General features: G+C 40.4%; 2 protein-coding genes across 2 annotated transcripts; one reads left to right on the top strand and one right to left on the bottom strand.

The window, feature by feature from the left end:
• Positions 1 to 1,045: 1,045 nt before the first annotated feature.
• On the bottom strand, positions 1,046 to 16,207 carry gng12a (guanine nucleotide binding protein (G protein), gamma 12a). The gene is made up of 3 exons (XM_030775654.1): positions 16,014 to 16,207; positions 1,711 to 1,821; positions 1,046 to 1,348 (listed from the first exon to the last, which is right to left on the bottom strand). The coding sequence occupies exons 2-3, from the start codon at positions 1,813 to 1,815 to the stop codon at positions 1,223 to 1,225; spliced, it is 231 nt and encodes a 76-aa protein (XP_030631514.1). The 5' UTR covers positions 1,816 to 1,821; positions 16,014 to 16,207; the 3' UTR covers positions 1,046 to 1,222.
• LOC115813064 (tubulin alpha-8 chain-like) lies at positions 15,240 to 19,001 on the top strand. The gene is made up of 4 exons (XM_030775653.1): positions 15,240 to 15,254; positions 17,064 to 17,283; positions 17,495 to 17,643; positions 18,021 to 19,001. Exons 2-4 carry the CDS (start codon positions 17,106 to 17,108, stop codon positions 18,999 to 19,001), a joined length of 1,308 nt encoding a protein of 435 aa, XP_030631513.1. The 5' UTR covers positions 15,240 to 15,254; positions 17,064 to 17,105.
• The last annotated feature ends 1,119 nt before the right edge of the window (positions 19,002 to 20,120 follow it).

Raw genomic sequence — 20,120 nt, 5'->3', positions numbered from 1 at the left:
CTCAGACTCCCAGCAACTGCAAGCAAGCGTATTTCCCAACTAATTTTATATAAGCTGCAGATACACACACATATATTCACACATACACAAATTAGATATGTATTTATATTATCATTATTGTTATAATAACAATATAAACATATATAAATGTTATAATAATATAATCATTATATTATAATGTTTATATAATATCGGCGTAATATTTATATTTAGGATAAGCGGCTTAGATAACGAGTGAGTGAGTGAGAGTGAGGTAATACAAAATGAGTGCAGAGACGTGAGATAAAAATTTGGGGGATTTAATTCATTCAGATAAATCATTTAAACACAGCAGACAAGCATCACCAAGACCTCAGGAAAAATAAAGAAAAAGACAGAAGAAGGTTAATATTAGAGAGATTCTTGTCAGCCATAAGGGCTACCAGTATTACAGGCCTTTGGTGTGGAGAGTGAAACGTAACTGCTGATAGATGCATGATAAGCTAAAGCCTTTCTAATGTTCCCAGAAAATGTCTCCATAGATCAGACAGGGAGGATGCACGGCTTATATTAATTTCAAAGCAAGCTGGGCTTCAGCAAAGACCCCTCGGGTTTACTATCAAATCATCACCCATCATAAAGAATTACATCCATCTCAACATCTAATCAAAAAAAAAAAAAATCTTTCTTTCCCTCAGTTGTCACATCTGGGTTTTTCAAAAGTCCACCCCTTGTTATAAAAGCAGTATAATCATTTCACTTTAGATCAGTACTGAGGCGCTGTTATGGATATTAGAGCATGAGGGGGAAGGTTTTAACATACAGCTGTCAAAGGTCTGCACCTGCTTTCGCTTTTCACTTCCCTCTAGTTTACTGACACTGAAGTTCTGACCAAAGGGGGAAACTAAAAGTAACCAGTGTTGTGATATAACTGTTACTGAGATAATAGATTACTTTCTTGAAACACCTAAAGTGGCCGTAACACCATAAAACAATTACAGGTCCATTAGCAGTGTTGTATGGCCCCCCCCCCCCCTCACCCCCCCCCCCCCCCCCCCAAAAAAATTCATCTCCTGGACAGCACTTTGTTTAGTGGTAGGTAGGTTCAACAAGCATTGATTTACATCTAGCTGGATGTAGCACAGATTTATCACAGGGTTTAACAGAAATGTTATGACCAAGGTTTAATTACAGGCCCCTCGGTCAAAAGATAAATAACAAATACGACAAAAAAACAGTCCAACTACAATATAGTGCAGGGCTTTTTGTCCTTGAAGGGGTTTTCTGAGGCGGGGATACCCATAAGAAGAGGGTCAAATTTGGCATGTTCTCCACAGTAGTGCATGAGGTCAGCACAGGCTTTAGACACCTGATAGAAAAGGTAGGAAAGACATAATGTTAGTGGCACTGAATTGAGGTCTGCATGTCCTAGATATTTTTCTCTCTCTTCAATTCATAATGACACAACAAATTAGTTAACCTCCATTGCTCAAGATGTGAGATCACTGGGTAAATGTATAAACTTTTTTAGACATGGTCGGAGCAAACTATGCAGCTCTGAACCTGGAGGACTCTTTCATATGGTTTAAAGCACACAGCGGGTTTAAACATTTATTGAGTAGCGTTTGATTTTGCTGCATTTTTCAGAGTCCATATTCTTGTGTGCAACCTCAAAAGTGTTCTGAAAAAGGACAAATTAAGAACAAGAGAAGAGGGCATGGGAACAGGTACCTTTATCCTCTCGATGCTGGCCTCTACTCTCAGCTGTTGCACTGTCCTCTTTGCTTGTGCTATGTTGTTTGAGGTTGCCATTTTGGAGGACATGACTGTTTGCATATGTCTCTGAAAAGCAATCACATAATAATGTTGTACAAACGTGTGCACACATGTACTGCCGTACATAAATGCTATACATTTATAAGTGTTCCCTTTGTATATTTTTCACTTTTACTTTTGAAATCACATTATATTTGTAAGTAAAAGAGAGACTGCAATGATCAGTGACAAAATAACACATGTATGATAACTGAAAGGTGGTTTCATCATCATCATCTCAAAGCAGACAATTAGACTAATCATTTGACTTTGTGACAGGCTGACAGACCAAAACATATGAGTGGATTTATTGGACGTAGGAGATCAAAGCATTAAATGTTTTGTACAGAGTTTAGTCAGATGAATGGCTAAGAAGGTGTGGAGTACAAGAATGATCTTTGACGAAATCTGAAGCTGACCTACATCCTGTTTCTGACGTCCAAGAACAGATCATTTTGACACACTAGAGGTAGTTATGACATAAAACTCAAGATGCAACAAATCCATCCTTAGCTCTCAATGGGGGTTTTTTGTTGTTGCTGTTGTGGTTTAAGTTTACTCATAACATCAAACTAGCTTTCATTACACACTCTTTCAGCACTGAGCTGCTACATTACGTCACTGACTGACTACATTTGAGAGCCTGCCTTAACTGCGCAGTTCTCAGCTTTTCTGTTTTTCTTTTTCTGTAGCTGCTAATTGATCCCTGTGTGTTTTACATTATTTAAAGCCCACACGTTTTCAGCTGTATCATCAGCTTAAGTTATCTTCACAGTTTTCAATTTGGAATTCACTCTTTTTTTTTTCTTTTCGTAGCCGCTAATTGTTTTCTGTGTATTTTACAGTATTAACAAACCATGATTCATTCAGTTGTATCATCAGCTTAAGTTATCTTCACACATTTTAATTTGGAAATTCACTCAGTTTTTTTTCTGTTTTTGTAGCTCCTAATTGATTTCTGAGTATTTGACATTATTAAAAGACCACAATTTACTCGGCTGTATCGTCAGCATAATTTACGTCACGTTTGTTGTCATTTGACACGTCACAGGAGCAACTGTGCCAGCTTTAATGCAAATGTCAATAGTTCAGATAATCCTCTGTACTCAGTGAATGATGTGAATATTTTAATTACCTGAAATTATATAATGTGTTTTTGTTATGTGCGAAGAGACTGACTAAGTGAAACCGGCACTTTGTCCTTGTTTTCAAGCATAGCGAGAAAAACAGGTTGGCTGTGATGCTTCCAAAATGACACAGTACTTTTTGATGCGCTGTACATAAGCAGTAGTTCCAAAAACAATTTCAGACATGCCCCTTCCAACAGGATTCACGGTAAAAAAAATAAAAAAAATAATCTCATATCAGGAATACAAAAGGTGGCCCTTCCAGTTCTAAAAACATACTCTTTCAGCTAGATTCTCTGAAGTCTTTCTTTTGCAAGCAGTAAAATTCGCTACTTGGTACTGATGCAATAACATGGCCGATTACTTCTGTATGCGCTGAGGGCTTTGGAAAATCTTGCAAAGTTCAAAGCCTATGAGAGTCCTACGGTCTGCTTTCTGTTAATAATTTACATGATAAAGGTGACATGCCTCGACATATACTTCAATCTCCAAACTGCTTAGCTACTGTGGAAATGGTACATCTCCACCTCCTCCCCAGTTCTCTCCAAGAGTACACACAGCTTTCACAATGACCTTGAACTCATTCTGTATGCAATAGTTACAGGAATTTAAATCATTGCCGAGACAGAAACAAACACTTCATTGGACACGTGACATTAACTTTCCCTGGAAATCAAAACTAAGGGAAAGGACCGATATTCAAATTCTCTGAAATTGGACAACAGTTGTTCTCTGAGTCCGTGTACCTAAAAATGTTTGTGTTTACAATGGGCCCCCTGACTGGTCCACCCAGCTATGTCCCTGGAAGTAGATGTGCTTCTCTACCTAGGATCAAATCACAACTATGCCACTGAACTTAGGGTTCCATAAGTCTGGTCTTGGGGTTCCATAAGTCTGTTGCCTTGGATGATGCAACATATCGTCAAACACAGTAGAGCTGAACACTCTTTGCCAGAAGAGTATTTCATAAAAATAGATGTGTGTGTCCTATTTTCAGTCTTTTTCATTTTTAAATGATTTTTTTAATCTAATGAAACAGCCTCAACTCCCCTTTTTGATCTATGCATTTGCCCGAGTGTGAATGTCTTGAAGCCTTGTAATAAGTCTGTAACCTTAATGTGTTTTTTTTTTTGGAGGAAAACTTTTTCTGGAGAAGCTAGACTGGATGAGCAACATTTGTGTGACTATCTTACTTTTTTTAAAACTGCTACTAACAGTTCTCATTGCACAGGAAGACGTAACTGTAGCCGATTTCACTTTTCATCTTTCTCACAGCGGTTTGTGACAAAACCCTTCCTATTCCTTGTCCTAGTAACATGGGGAGTCCCCGCTTTCTTCCACTTGTTACGAGCAGAAAGAAAGGACGCAGGAACTAACAACAGAATTGGCAAAAGTGTTAATGTATTCTTTGATTCATGAAGTCGGACTCTTTCGATGAATTACCTTATCTAATTAACACTGGAAAGACTGGAAAGTAAACAGAAGAACAGCGGTATAAGGTAACATGGCTGTGGTAGACTGCTGTTTTCCACTTCTGTCTGGTGATATAGACACATGTCAGTCCAGAGCAGTAAAGCTCCTGGTTTGCACTTCAGTCCAGCCAGTTTGGGGCCTAACAAAATGGCTTTACCTCATCGCTTGTGTGGCTATGGAGTAATACTCGTAAGTGTCCTCACATGCATTGCACAATGAAAGGTAAAGAAACATGACATGCTAAATTTGGTAATACTAAACAGAAAAATGCATTTTAGAGGTGAATCCACCGTTTACTGTAAACACTGTCAGCGGTTCACATGCATACGCTAACAGGTTGATCAAACAGATTACGGAGGGGGTCAAACCGAGAAGTCCGCTCTACGGTAGCTTAACAGGAGGAGAAGCTGCTGACGCCGTGGTCTTGTCCTTTTGCTCGCGGTAAGAAGCGTAACCATGCAGAAGATTACGGTATGGTACAGAGCCTTCCTTAAACACCCCCTGCCCCCCACCCCCATCGGTCCCCTGATTGCTTCGAGCTGTTGCTTAGGTGTGCTGCTTCAGCAGATGTTATCTCCCACTTAGTCACCTCGACTCATTCAGTGTAGGATCCCACAGCTCCAGCATGCCCTCCAGGCATCTGAACAACTGATACAGACAATATAGTAATACAGCTCAGGCGTGCTCAGCTGTTGATGGCTTTTTCAACACTAGTGGCAAAGGTAAAACACTAACTGTATTTCTGTCTGAATAATTGGACATATGAAGTTATACACATATGTACACTCTACACACACATTTCCGTCATTGAGGATGCAAAGGCACCTTGACTCCAGGTGGTTTGATACAGAGACATCTCCGTGTGATTAGTCAACAAACAATAACTATTTTTATTTAATGAAGGTTTAGAAAATTTGATTAGATATAGGGGTTATTGAACCAATTAAGTTCAAAATTATCTTTGGTGGAGGGTTTAGTGTTGTATCTGTACACTCCTCTGACAAAATGAACAGCACTAAATAACCACAAAGTTACTGTTTGACAGTGCTATCATCATCCCTAGTCTTCTGCAAAATTTTAAAAAATTCTGTTTTGAGTAATATGTTCCCCAGTCCAAAAACACTGCTAAGACTGACATAATAGGCCTAATATTACATGATGGCATATAATTGTTTTCAAACAGAACAAAACTCTGGACAGAGACAATAAAAACAAAACAATAAGAGCACAAAATCAAAAAGCAAATAAAAAAAAGTAATGATCATGAACAAATTTCCACTGCTGGAGAGACATTGCTACGATGTCTTTAGACACAGCACATATTTAAAGGACACATGTAATGACTAGAAAATGTCTAATATCTATTATTACATTAATCTGGGTGCCAGAGACATTTAGTAAAAAAAAAACTTATAAGAAATAATTTTGGTCTCTTCTCCACACTCCTAACACTAGCCCCTTTTGTTTTCCACATAAAGATTATAGAATTTAAGAGTTAAAATACTGGACTCTACCACTATGAAAACAAAGATGTTTTACAATATAGTTTCGTACTTTCTTCTCTCCCTGTTCATCAAAGGTGTGGATAATGCCACAGGTTGGTTATGTCCATTCACCACCAAAAACCTGGTGTGACCACTTTAAGAATCTTAAAAATTCCTTCATAATGATAGACAAGCACCATCCCGTACTCCTGCTGGTTAGCCTGAAAGAATAATACAACACTCAAAAAATTCAGCCTCACTTTTCACTTAAGCACCATTTGTTTGTACAGCGTATTTTACACCCCAGACACCTTGCTTTTGTTTCACACATTTGAACAGCAAAGAACTCGTGGTGTCTCTCTGACTGACCAACACATAGCCTCCAGGTTGTATAGCCACACAAAGTTTTCCACGATGGATAACTGGTGTTATATCATTTTTACGCACATGACCTCTCAGATGTTTTCAAAATACCACACAGAGTTTTAAGGCTTCTGTTCCAAAAGCAACTTTAGTTTCATTAGTCCCGAAAGTTTAATGTTAATTTTGAGGTAAAAAAAAAAAAATTGGAAAGAAAGAGGAATGATAATGTAGATCTGATACCCTCGGGGTCCAGTTTCAGTTGGTTATTTGCACAATCTAATTAGTTGTGAAAACTGTCTACTCACACAAGCAGTTCTGTGGAAGAGGCCGCTGAACCCCCTTAGTGTGAAACAGCTCGTATTTCTCATTGGCTCATTACAGTCACATGTTTGGAAATACTCCAGAATTACTAAAAAAAATTTCCACTGATGAATGTAAGGAATTGCACATAAGTGTGAGTGGGGATAAACATATCATACCAACACTATTCTGTAATGCTCACTGGTATTTGAGAGATAGTTGAATTTCCATAAACCCAGAGGTTTCATCCTGAACTCTGGATCTTGAGTGTATAAGTCTCAAGTTCTCAGGGCACTAGAGACCTCAAGATACAGACACGACCTCAGTGAGTCCACAGTCATGGGAACAGGTCTTCAGGGCATGCTAGAAATGGGAGTGAGCATACAGTTCTTAGAAAAAAAAAAGTACCATTTCACAAGAATCCTCAGAAAACACAAATGGAAATAACGTCTTACGACTCACTAGGGACAGACTAGAAACCAAAAAGAACATACAAAAAGGTGAAACAGGCTATTACACCATTGTCAGCAGTCTAATTTCACTGGACTCTGTAAAGAATCTCCACAAATTTATGGTTGTTCTGTGAAAGGACAAGAAGCGGCCAGCAAGCTATACAGCACTTTTAGCACCACAAGTTTACCAAGAAGATTCACTGTCAAATCTTAATTCTAACCACTTCATAAAAAGCCTTGTTTTATAATGCCTTGTTTTTGTAAAGCCCAGAATTACACAGTTACGATGATGTCATGAAGCTGCCCAGCGTCATGCAGCGTTAACGGTGGAGCCAAAAATACCCTACAAGCTGGCAGATGGGGATCTGTGGAAAAAAAAAAAAAAGGCTACTAAGAGGGAGCCTGTCTACACAGAAATAACAAGGGGCCAGGCATAGAATAATGGACCATTATCAGTCAGAGCCCCTGCTCAAAACAAACACCAGCTTCTGGAGATAATGTCTCATGTACGTCAGCATGGACGCAGCCTGACAGCCAAGAGCCATGAGTCGAGCTTTCACCCTTTTTACAACAAAAGCCATTGTGATGAGGGAGGAGAATGGTGAAGCAAATTGCTCTCAAAGTCGACAAAACTGGAAAACCCCTGGCCTTCAGGAATAATAATAAAAATGCTATGGGAGAAAGACACAGAGAGAGTAGATGGAGGAGACCTGTATTCACTGAGAGAGAGAGAGAGAGAGAGAGAGAGAGAGGGAGAGAGAGAGGGGGGAAAGGGAAAGAGAGGGGGATAGAGAGGGATAGGAAGGGAGAGAGAGAGAGAGAGAGAGAGAGAGTGCAGCTGTGAGGCTGTGAACATGTCTATGGGCATGATGCCAGCTCTGCTGCTGGTGTAACAGGCGCAATAAAACTCTGCTGCTATTGTGTCCTCTGTTTGCCAGGCCTCTCTAAATGGTGCTATTCAGCTAACCAGCTGAGAAATGCACAGCTATTCAACTCAAACAACAGTTTCTTCCAAACAGTCCTCTGCATTTTACAACTGCTAAACAGAGTCTTCTTCATAAACTCATGGGCATGGTTGAGCTGCCTGAATATCATTGTTAATCAGAGTTGGTCTACAAGGCACTTTCAGGACAGAGGTCCACACTAAGTTCCTCTCTCTTAAAGGAGAGGTTCACCTTTCTTGACACTCCAAAGTCCATTTAAACTCCAATTAACTCCTTGTAATAAAATTGTCAATGCAATGTTCTCGGAGTAGACAAATATTATCAAAATGTTTGCATAGAGGCAGTCATGACTGTTAATAGCATGTTACATCAATGTAATTTTTTGAGAGCATTGTAGGCTGGTGCAGAAATATTTGGCAAAAAAGTCCAAGTGATGTAAAAAAAAAAAATGCACTGGGTACTGTTAACCTCCAAGGTAAAAGTTATACTGAACACACAAGAGTTGTGAATTTCCCTTTTAACTTACTGGTAGGCACAGCAGTGAAAAAGCAAGCGAGTCTCTGTGAAACCACGACACAAACAGATTACAGATTTCGATCTGTAGTCTCAAAAAATAACAACGAATGGAACTGGACAAACATGCATATGTCGGCAAACACGCAAATATGCAATATCCAGGTGTTATGAGGTCTCATACACAGTGCACTGGGTTCCAAAAAAAAAAAAATTCAATCACTAAAATAGGGCCCCACCAGCCCACCTGATACACTCCAACGTACAACCGCTTCCCATGACTTTAAAACTGATAACCCAGCAAAGCAGACTGTGAGAAAAGATCGTGAATAAAATGCTTATGGGGCAGATATTTCCATTCCATGGAATTGGTGTTGGTGTGGGGGGGGGGGGGGGGGGGGGGGGGGGGGGGTTTGGACTAAGAGAACAGAAGAGCTCAGCAACACTGAAACATCTCATGTGACTTTGATAGTTGACAGAGCACAGAGTGACACAGCACGGTTAATATGTCAAGTAAAACCACTACAGCCACCGACCCACAGCAGCCCTGTACAGCAGAGGAAAGCAAAATGATTCTGAACTGTGACACGGGCTGGTCAGACAAACATTTTGCTCTTTTTTTTTTCTTTATGTACTACAGACAACCGTAACACCGGGCTTCTCTTTGGTAAAAAAAAAAAATCACACTGAAAAATGCGAAGCATGCTTTTGACGGAAAGAATTCCACGAATGAACATGCCCCCGACTTCTGTAACAGCACGTAGGAACGGAAATGCCATCCAGCGATTGCAGTTAAGGAGCCGTTTCCAATTACTCATCTGCACATGACCCTGTTCATATGATACAATAAACAGCCAGAGTCAGAATCCAGACACAGCGGTGGGAAAAGGTAAACTTCAGCCTAGCCTATGTAATCAATGAATCTGAGAGTGGAGTAAAGCAATAGCAATGCAGATTTAGATGTTGGCACTGAGCATGCCTTTGGCATGACATTCTAAGTTTACATAACCCTTAGAACAAGGAGGAAAGAAAATGGGCCTTAATGCACGGTATTTAAAGTTCAAGGACAGCTTCAAATAAAGCATGTGATTGGGGGAGGAGTCAACGGCACAATGAGGTCAGAGGAAGTACTCAGACAGCATGACAGGTGGGGAAGCAGAAAGGAACATAAACACAAGAGAGAAAACTAAGGGATTTTCTAAAGATAGTCAATACTGGGAAATGACTAAGGCAATATGCTAAAAAGTACATTAAAGAGGCATGGAAGAATTATACCAAAAGTCAACAGATCTCGTACTCAGGACTACATATGGGGCACAGATAAATCAGATTATGGGCCGCACACACACAGTTTAAGCCTACAGAAGAACACAGGTTAATCCTTGTCAAGAACTTAATTTCAGGGTAGCCTCCATTAATAATCATTTTAAGTCGTTGACTTGGCTTAATCTGTGCTCAGCAAAACAGCCCTTGAAACAGACCAGCACCATATGATCGTTATGTCTGATGCAGACAGGTGAGTTTCCACTGCCCGTAAAACCAAATGACACTGTGTTCGAACACTCAGTAGCCTTATGAAACATCCATAACCAAGCTGCATTATGGGAAAGAGGATACGCTAGGACACGGGTAGCACTGTGTGTCTCAAACTGAAGTACCCATGGGAGGAACTAACGCAAAACCCACCCTGATCATCCTATTCTGCCTGTTTAGATAAATGACCTTCCTTCCCAATGCCGCTCCACACACTGTGTCCTCCACAACTAAATGAAATACTCTCTTTAAAACGTAGTGCGCATTATAACAGCAATATATTTGTACCACTTATCAATGAACAAACTGTCTCTTTTTCTCTTCTCAGCACTGTTCAGGGATTATCACAAATCAGCACAAACACAAGGAATTTAAGATAAAAAGGCTTTCAAAACATCCTTGCTTTAAAACCTGAATGTACCTAAAAGTCTGAATGTACAGGAGCGTGAGAGAGCAGGAAGTACAATTGTTAGCTGTTTTGGGCACAGGAGGTGGTTTGTGGGGCACTCCGCCACCTGCACACTCTATTCGTCCCACTGAGCTGAAAGAGGACAAAATACTTTGGGGGTGGCCCCACGCGAGTCATGGCTGTGGGGGTTTCAAAACAGTCCAAAAACTCTCTCACCCTCACAAAACCCCATCACAGGTGTCCTGCTCGTTACGCCACCCACAGAGGCCACAAACGTGACCCCAGCTCTTCCGAGGAACTTTCCAGAGCTGAACACAGTCCCTTCTTTGTCTCGACCCTTCCTTAGAACTGATTAGAACAAACAAGTTTGCATCTGCATTGTGGTAGAGCGGTGGCAAAGCCACCTGATGCCCGGACAAACCAACCCAACTCAGTCTCACGGTACAGAACTGAAGAACAACAGGCTGGTGCCATAAATGTTTCAACCAATAACTCACTCCAGATACTAGCCCCAGTTTACATAGTTTTGCCAATCCCTGTTCTTAAAGGAGGGGAATTTCTCCCTACCTGTCCTACAGGAAGCTGATAGGATCATATAAAGAAAAGGAAGTTGTGACCATATTAGTGCTGGCAGCTTATGAAACACTGTAGAGTGACAATAGATAAGACACACCTTGAACACCACCCCCACATTATAAGGTGAAAAAGTCTTTTTTCAGAAACTGTTTCCAGAAATAAAACCAGTATATTCAAAGAAGTTTAGCATTATGGAGGACATTACACAGGATCAGGCAAATAAAAGACTTTTCTGTTGATGCGTAACATGCCTATCGACAAACACAAACAATACTTTGAACACTGAGAACACTAGCTGTCTAATTATAAACTCCAGGAAAAGCGCCTTTTGAAAACGAACAGCTCTAATAACGGGACACCTCCAATGCAACATCACACCAGGTTACAGTCCATGGTGTAGAAATTGCAGCTGTTACCTCATGTTCCAGGATGAGGTAACAGCTGTTCCCGTACTCAATTTTGATTCAGGCACGATTAATCAGCTTTAATTTTGGAAAGAGCAAACAAAATATTTTTGAAGTCATTTAACAGGCTAAGCAGATAAATAAAGAAACAGCTTCCAAGAGACAAACATATTTAACAGAAAGGAAAAGCCACTCTTTACTCTTCATTGTTACGCGAAGGCCGTGATGTCGGTGCCAGGCAGCGGAAACACAGGGCACGAATGCAAACTTTAGTTACCTGGTCTCAGGACAACTAAGAGATCACAATTCATCCTGCCATCTGTCTGCACCAATTCGTGACCTGACCCACCTTTCCAATCAGAAGCAGAGTGCAGTGGGAGAAAGGGTAGCTTTACCTAATATCTGGAGTGCTACGCAATACATAACAATCTCCATGGCCTTTCAGCGTATGTTTCAGCTCTTTGCATGACAGTACACATCCTGCAAAACTGTGTTATTTCACTTAGAATGCAAACCAACATCATTTCAAAGTTATTCCATACCAAATCACATTCTACCCCTTTTTGTGTCTGTAAAATAGTAACAGGCATGGCAGAATTACCGTCCAAGCATTAACCTCTAAGATAATCTCCAATGAATTATCACATCAGATGATGCAGAGTCTCGTGTACTGATTACCCAACGTTATATGACTGAGATTACAAATTCCGGGCACAATTCAAACTCAGTGTAAGGGTTCAGTCTTCTCAGACACCTACGCTGAAATACAGGACCTGAGACAGAGAGCACTCAGATGGCGCCACAGTCTGGTCAGAAAGAGGAAGTGCAAATCTTTTTTTTTGTCTGCAAGTTAAAATATTCATAGATTGATTCAATAGTTACAGCACAGTTGCAGCACATTACACATACATGTCATCTGTACTTCTGAATTTTGAAGCACAGGCAGTTATCAGAGAAAACTGCGTGCCTACTTTCATCTTATATAGGGAGTATATTGAGACTAACTTCTATTCCTACTCAAAAGTGAAAACTTTACTAAGTGTTTGATGTGTTCACATTTATAAGCCCTTGTATAACAGGAGCTGGTTTACAACAATAAAAACATTTCCAGAAAAAAATGTTGTGAATGCAATTCTTCGGTATCACCAACAGAGGGCAACCTCATTCCCAGGAAGAAACCATACTGTACTATTACACCTTTCAGGGTAACAGAGGAAACAAGGTTTTAAGGGTTGTGAAAGAGAACAGTGAGAGCGTCAGAGTGTTGAGCAGTTTTGTTTCAGAAAGGTAAAACAAAATCTGAGAATAACATGTCCATGCACCTTCTTGTGTCTAGACAGAGAAAGATAAACTGTGAGACTCTCATGAGGGGAAAAAGAGGGCGAAAAAACAACATTGTCAGACACTACAACTAAAATTGAGCAGCTACTGTTAGCCAGCACGCCAAACAAAAATCATTCCTTTACCTTTTCATTTTTTGACATATTGTATCCCAACCATGTATTTTAGCGTTCAGTTCACCTCTCCCCTGTCTCTTACTCATACCTTAATTATTTAATAAGTAAAATTCAGAAGTCTAGTTTGATAGGCATAACAATTAAGCATGAGCTAAAAAGTCCCAATTTCATCCATTTTTCAATATATCCAAAATTCTCTACAATAACTCACACAGCTGCTTATAAATTCAGCTTAACTGATAAGTGGAGGATGAAATCTGGAATAAAAATTGTAATGAGGCCAACATATCTAACATAAAGTCGTACTTTACACAGCTGTGTGTACACTACATGTATACTGTGCTGACAGGAGCTAACATAGCAGTCATAGTTTGTCAGACAGTAGTCCTGCTGATTCATGCCTATGTGGTAAATTGAGAAATTTAAGAAGAGTTAAGAAATGCTTCACTTTTAAATGAAAAAGAGAGAGTCATTCCATGTTCTCTCATCAGTATATTACAACGTTCACACATATCATTGCCATTCAACACTGAGCTGACACTAATGAATAAAGCCTGTCAGTTGTCTCTCCACACTGTCAATCAAGAACCAAGACCGCTGTTTCTCAATTCAGTTTTATAAAGATCATTAGTCTGAGAGTTTTTATTACACCCTAACAGCAGCACATCCCATTTCCAATATCAGTCAATAATCAAGTGCCCGTATAAGGTGCATAAAGGTTGAAAGGCCAGTGGCCCCTGTAGGAATCCACAGAGACAAAGCTGGAACGCCGCAGACCATACCCCTACAGACACTCCTCCTGTCTAACTAAGCCCCGCCTTCCGCCTGTGCATCCCACTTCATTCTTCCATCGAGAGAAATAATGGGACGAACTCACTGATTAGTCCATGATGAGTACAGCCTGTGTGAGTATTACCACATACTTCACTCATGAGTCAGTGACAAATCAAATGAAGGGGGGGGGGGGGGGGGGGGGGGGGGGGGGGGGGGCTTAAGAACTACACCAACAGTTCGACCCATTTCTGATAGTAACCATGACAATCCTCTGTGACGTCAAACCACGAGTGCACATGTGGGTGCAGACCCAATAAAATCACATTAAACATTGGCCTTGCGAGAGCACCGCTTCCTCTCCAGAGCACCGCTGAGGGGAGGAAATGTGGTAATCATCTGCTATATGTTATTTCCTGTCAATGAGCAAGAAAAGAAAAGTGAAGGCTTATTTTAGAAACCTTGCATCATCGATGTTTAGACTTTTTTTTTTTTTTGCCTAATATTTAAATTTCATACAGAATTTCACCTGTTGCTATAAATCAGGGAGTGAAAGAAAGCAAGAGAACAATGCAAGAGGATAATGATATACAGGAGGACAGGTTATTCAGAATGCCACAAATGTTTGTTGATGCTGCTATTGTCATTGATGTTGTTGTTTGCCTGTTGAGTGGAATGGGTCTAATATCTTAACTATCCACTGAAATTACACTCTCTTCATAACTGAACCCACACAAAGTTCTTCAAGAAAATTTTGTTTGTAATGCAAAAAAGAAACTATATGGTATTGATGAAATGTATCACCTTTCAGTAATGGAATCTTTTGACTTTTGATAATAGCCGAACGTCACAGAGGTCACAAATGCAGCCTGGATTGCTTTTATTAAAATTGAATTTTCACTCTTTCAGTCACATGCTCTGACTACTAGACGTCACACATAGCAGCCGATTTATCAAAGTGTTAAATTAGTCATCATTCTCAGAGAGTGGCAGAGGTGGACTGATGAGGGGGAGAGCCTGATCTTTCCTCTATGATCAGGTCAGGGACAATCCAGCAAAATTCACACACACACACACACACACACACACACATAAAACAGTCAATTTTATCACATCACAGCGACAAACTGAATAAATTCTTTTCTTCAACTCAGTTCATCTCACTAATATTGTAAATTCAAGTACAAACAGAAAGCCGAGCAAAAATGGAAAGTAGTTTTCCAGGAAATTCTGAGAATGTGCTATTATGGGAAAATAGTCGGACGGCTATGCTGCAAAGAAAACTTGACAACACAGTTCCAGGGAACAGGCTTTGCAGTGTGTTGACCAGACCAGGCAAGTACAAAGACACTCCATAAGGATGAGTTTTCATTTTGTCATGCTGGTTGGTCATGATGACATCATCAGATAATTAAGCTCACAAGAGTTGAGAAAGGTTGAGAAGTAGTCAAAGTAAAGGATCTATCCAACCCACACAGCTTCAGGAACACCAAATAATGTAGTGCTCAAATGCTGTGAAGTTGTTAAGGAGAACTGCACTAGCACTTTGACAATGCTTTGTTACAGCTGCTAGGGCTTTGTAATGTCCCTAAATCCTGAAGTAGTGCTAATTGCTAAAGTGCTAATGTTTAGATTAAAACAAGTCATTCAGAAGGCAAAGGCCCCCCAGTCTGAGAAGGTGACAAGGGGTCTGGTTTCCATCTAGATATTTCCATAGCATTCATTTCGAGGTAGTGTGCTTAGTAGCATCACTGGTATTCATACTGTCTTCAGGCACTTTCACATTTTCTAAGGAAAGTTTATTCAATTGTCATAAAAAAGCACGCCCGTCCAACTGCAAATCTTTCATCAAAATCACAAACTGATAACCGTTTCAGACCACAGCCTGTGGCAACCCATTTATTTATCGTGTCTTACAGAAGGCTCTGGGTCCAGAACCGAACATTTGGAATAATTCTCTGTACACTAGTTGAACTACAAGTCATCCCAAGACATGGCTGGAGCTCACTTATTCATGAGGTCAAATATTTTTTTAGCTTTGCCATAACCACCGGAGATCTCCGTTTCTTCAATGTTATAAGTTTACCAAAAGGAACATAAAGCAAGATGTTAGTTAGAAATAAGCTGACATCAACGCCTTATCATTTTGTTATGTTCGGGGCTAATTTCCAACTTTTCAACATGCAGTGAACAGTGACTGAAACACTGAAGAAGGTGCACATTTTACTGAATTGATTTATTTTTCGGTAGCCTAATACTGTTAGTGGAGGGTTGCAAGTTACAACCCTGTTGACCGGTGATAACATTAAATCTAATGTTAGAAGGTGGAAATATACTTAATATGGATGGTCTAACTGGCGCATGCTCTAGCAGACAGCTGAAAGAATTCGCATCAGTCTTGGAAGTAACTTACCTGTCAAATCTTGATCTTGAGGTCTTTCTGTAACTCACATCCGCAGATGAAGAAGTAGTTCAGAATAGCTTGTTCTTAACACATGTGTGAAATATCTTGTGAATCTTCGGACTGTCAAATACCCTGTTGCATTATTTTCTGAAATTCAGTGATATCTGATTCGTTTACTTTGTAAATAACCTAGTTTGATAGAACTTCCACCTATTTTGCTCAACCTCGCTTTGCGCAGCCGTACAAAGGGAAAATGGGGAATGTGTTTTTCTCCTCCCTCGATTCAATTTACGCCCCCTTTCTGTAACTGCTGGTACACTTATTTCAACATCATTAGAAAAATTATTTGCCGAAATTTCAGTGGGATAACAATCCTCTGAATTTCTTGTGTGAAACTGTAAATGCGTTTCATGAAACACTGAAGTTTGGTGAATAATGAACAGTAGCCGATTACAGATTTGTAAATTTCCTAGAAAATTTCACGAAGGAAAGTTTGCTAACTAATCGACGTAGGCTGAATATACGTATTTCTCTGAATATATAAATTTCTCTGATTGCTTATATGCTCGTATACAATTTTGAACACAAGCGTTAGTAAATTTTCTTTTAGAATTAAGAGAAACCAAAAGGACCAAATCAAAAGAAGTCAAATTTGGCATATTTGATTGGTCCACAACAGATGTTCAGTTACTTTAAGAGCCATCAATTTAAGGCCACGCCCATAAAATGTAATTGCCTTTACCTTCGTATAAAGAGGGAAAGAGACGTCTTTGTTTTGGTCGTAAGGGTGAGTTGCGTTTAGTTTGTGATCAGTAATGTACAAAATCAGTGAGTGGTCCTCCTGTCTTCATTACCTTTGAAAATTACTTTTTGTTTAATGGTTGCAGGATTTTGGGCCTCAACATTTCCCTTCCTTCTTGTCAGCTCACCACAATGGTAATAAATTGATGGTTTTCATGTTAACAGATTCTTTTACATCTAAAGGTTTATGCTGATCTTTCCAGAGATGTAAGCGCATGATTATGGATTGTGGGATAACTGAACTCTCATTCCTTGTAGAGGGAGTGCATTTCTGTTCACATTGGCCAAGCAGGTGTCCAAATGGGCAATTCATGCTGGGAGTTATATTGCCTGGAACATGGAATCCGACCAGATGGAACTGTTCTTGGTGATACCTCTGCTTTAACGGACTCTTCTTTTGGCACGTTCTTCAGTGAAACTGGTGCTGGACGATATGTTCCAAGGGCTGTCTTCATAGACCTAGAGCCATCAGTTGTAGGTAAACATTCATTCATATGGGTTTCTGGTCTTCTGGCAGCATTTATTGGATAGCTTCTGAGTGATCTTGATTTCACTTTGTCAACGTACAATCTCTTATTCTGTCTCATAGAAGGAATCAGGTTAGCAGGTACCTTTTGGTCATTATAAAGCACTGTCACAAATGCATTCCTTTTCACCTCACTTATAAATATGTTCCTCTTAACTTGCAGATGAGATTCGTAATGGGGAGTACCGTCAACTTTACCACCCTGACCAACTGATCAGTGGCAAAGAAGATGCAGCCAACAACTATGCCCGTGGTCACTACACTGTTGGAAAGGAGATCGTAGACTCTGTGCTTGATCGAATGCGGAAGATGGTGAGTCTAATACATTTAAGAAAACGGCAACAAAGAGACTCTTGTGGGGAAAAAAATAAGGCAAAAAGAAAACAACATTATCAAACACTGTAACTCAAAATGAGCAGCTACAGTCAGCACACCAGAGAAAAACATCCTTTTAGGTTTTCATTTTTTGACAATTTATTCTCACTATGTGTTTCAGCATTTATTGGTTTACATTAGATTCATTCCCTCGGGGAAATTCAGGTGTCCAGTAGCTCACACAATGTAGATCAGAGGTAGTGTACAACAAACACACAACAACAACAACAAAAAACAAAATAGGTAGTGCAGAGATGAAACGCTAACAGGCACTATGGTCTATTGAATTCATTTGCTTTTAATCCTGTTCCCAGGCTGACCAGTGCACTGGACTGCAAGGTTTCTTGATCTTCCACAGTTTTGGTGGTGGGACTGGATCAGGTTTTACTCCTCTGTTGATGGAACGATTATCTGTCGATTATGGCAAGAAGTCCAAACTGGAATTTTCAGTCTACCCAGCACCTCAGGTTTCCACTGCTGTGGTGGAACCCTACAATTCCATTCTGACCACACATACCACCCTAGAGCATTCTGATTGTTCTTTCATGGTTGACAATGAGGCAATTTTTGACATATGCATGCGCAACCTTCAAATTGAGCGTCCTTCCTACACCAACCTCAACAGGCTAATTGCCCAAATAGTGTCCTCTATTACCGCCTCCCTGCGCTTTGATGGAGCCCTTAATGTAGACCTCACCGAATTCCAGACCAACCTTGTGCCATACCCTCGTATCCACTTTCCCCTGGTTACTTACTCTCCCATCATCTCCGCTGAAAAGGCATACCACGAGCAGCTTTCTGTTCCTGAGATTACCAAGGCTTGCTTTGAGCCAGCCAACCAGATGGTGAAGTGTGATCCACGCCTCGGCAAGTACATGGCTTGCTGTTTGCTGTACCGTGGCGATGTGGTGCCCAAAGACGTTAATGCTGCTATAGCTAACATCAAGACCCGCCGTAGCATCCAGTTTGTGGACTGGTGTCCCACGGGGTTCAAGGTTGGCATCAACTACCAGCCACCCACTGTGGTGCCTGGTGGCGATCTAGCCAAAGTCCAGAGAGCCGTGTGCATGTTGAGCAATACCACTGCTATTGCAGAAGCCTGGAGTCGCCTAGATCACAAGTTTGACCTGATGTATGCAAAGCGCGCCTTCGTTCATTGGTATGTAGGTGAGGGAATGGAAGAGGGGGAGTTCACTGAGGCCAGAGAAGACATTGCTGCTTTGGAGAAGGACTATGAGGAGGTAGGGGCAGAGTCTGATGATGGCTGTGTGGAGGAAGAGGAGGATGAGTACTAAAGTTGGACCTGTTTTGTGTACCTCTTTGAGCTGTGGTGATGTCAACTATATTTACAAATTAAAGCATTTGAAAAACAAGATTGCTCATCCAACCTATGCTTTACTTTCGTAACTCTCATGCAGCTGAACATCAGTTTAAGATGTAGCCGTAATTGTGTACATGCTCAGTTACCTACATAAATGAGTAAGTCCCTAAGAGACTTCAGTGCATGGACTCTTGAGGCTGAACTGATGCTATTCAGATTGTTATGAGTTCCACAGGTATGTTTATTTTGAGAGGGAGTGTTTCAGGAAGTGAGGACTGGAACAGTGAAAGAAGGCCAGAGTGTTGTCATATCACAAATGAAAAATATGGACACAGCTACAGTAACCTCAACTAGATCTAAACAAGAACTAAAATTAGAAACGCTCTGCAAGATGTACACATATTGAAATACCTCCACTTACTCAAAAGATCATTCAAATTTGACAATGCTGAAGTAAGGCAAGTATTAGCTACCAAATCAATTCTTTCTTATGTATTTCTTCTCAGCATTACAAAGTACTTGGTAGTGCTCCCTTTGATTGCATGGACCAGTAAGGCATTGTTGCATTGAAAGCCATCAGAAAGCCAAGTTAAAATTTCTAGCACCTTCAACTGTCCACCAGGTGGCGTGCTAGTTCATTCATATGCCCAACCAAAGGCCGTTTCTCCTAGAACGACCTCCAGTAGCAAAGTACAGCCGTGGTGACCTCAACTTGAGTGCCCTAAATAAGTTGGTACGAGGCAGAGTTTGCAAGAAGGAGTCTGTGATTGTAATAATGGGTAGGTACCATTTAGCATGTTGGAACACTACAGGGATGCAAGCAGAAGGAAGACCGTGAGTTTGATGGGTTCAGGGATGGTCGGGGCAGGCGTTGAGGCTACTCTTACGACGTTTTTCCAGTCATTTTGAAGATCTCTGTAGGACCATCCACATGGGTAATAGTGGTAGTCAGCTGAATGTCTTTGTCACCACTGGCGCTCTGGTCATGTGTATAGAGCAGGGATAAAAACATAATATTAGTTTCTCTCAATAAACAAAAATGCTCTGTTATAAAGTTTGTATCTGCATTCAGGTAGAGCAACCTAATGCTTGG

The sequence above is a fragment of the Chanos chanos genome, chromosome 5 (genome assembly GCF_902362185.1).
Source record: "Chanos chanos chromosome 5, fChaCha1.1, whole genome shotgun sequence".
NCBI lineage: Eukaryota > Metazoa > Chordata > Actinopteri > Gonorynchiformes > Chanidae > Chanos > Chanos chanos.
This window is presented reverse-complemented; position numbering and strand designations above follow the sequence as displayed.

What these genes read in the sequence shown, in the direction of transcription:
- gng12a (XM_030775654.1), bottom strand. Translation starts at nt 1,815, where the DNA reads ATGCAAACAGTCATGTCCTCCAAAATGGCAACCTCAAACAACATAGCA. An exon ending in CCAGCATCGAGAGGATAAAG is followed by an intron (nt 1,349 to 1,710) that starts GTACCTGTTCCC and finishes CTTTTCTATCAG; the next exon opens with GTGTCTAAAGCCTGTGCTGA.
- LOC115813064 (XM_030775653.1), top strand. Translation starts at nt 17,106, where the DNA reads ATGGGCAATTCATGCTGGGAGTTATATTGCCTGGAACATGGAATCCGA. An exon ending in CCTAGAGCCATCAGTTGTAG is followed by an intron (nt 17,284 to 17,494) that starts GTAAACATTCAT and finishes CTTAACTTGCAG; the next exon opens with ATGAGATTCGTAATGGGGAG. An exon ending in TTGATCGAATGCGGAAGATG is followed by an intron (nt 17,644 to 18,020) that starts GTGAGTCTAATA and finishes TCCTGTTCCCAG; the next exon opens with GCTGACCAGTGCACTGGACT.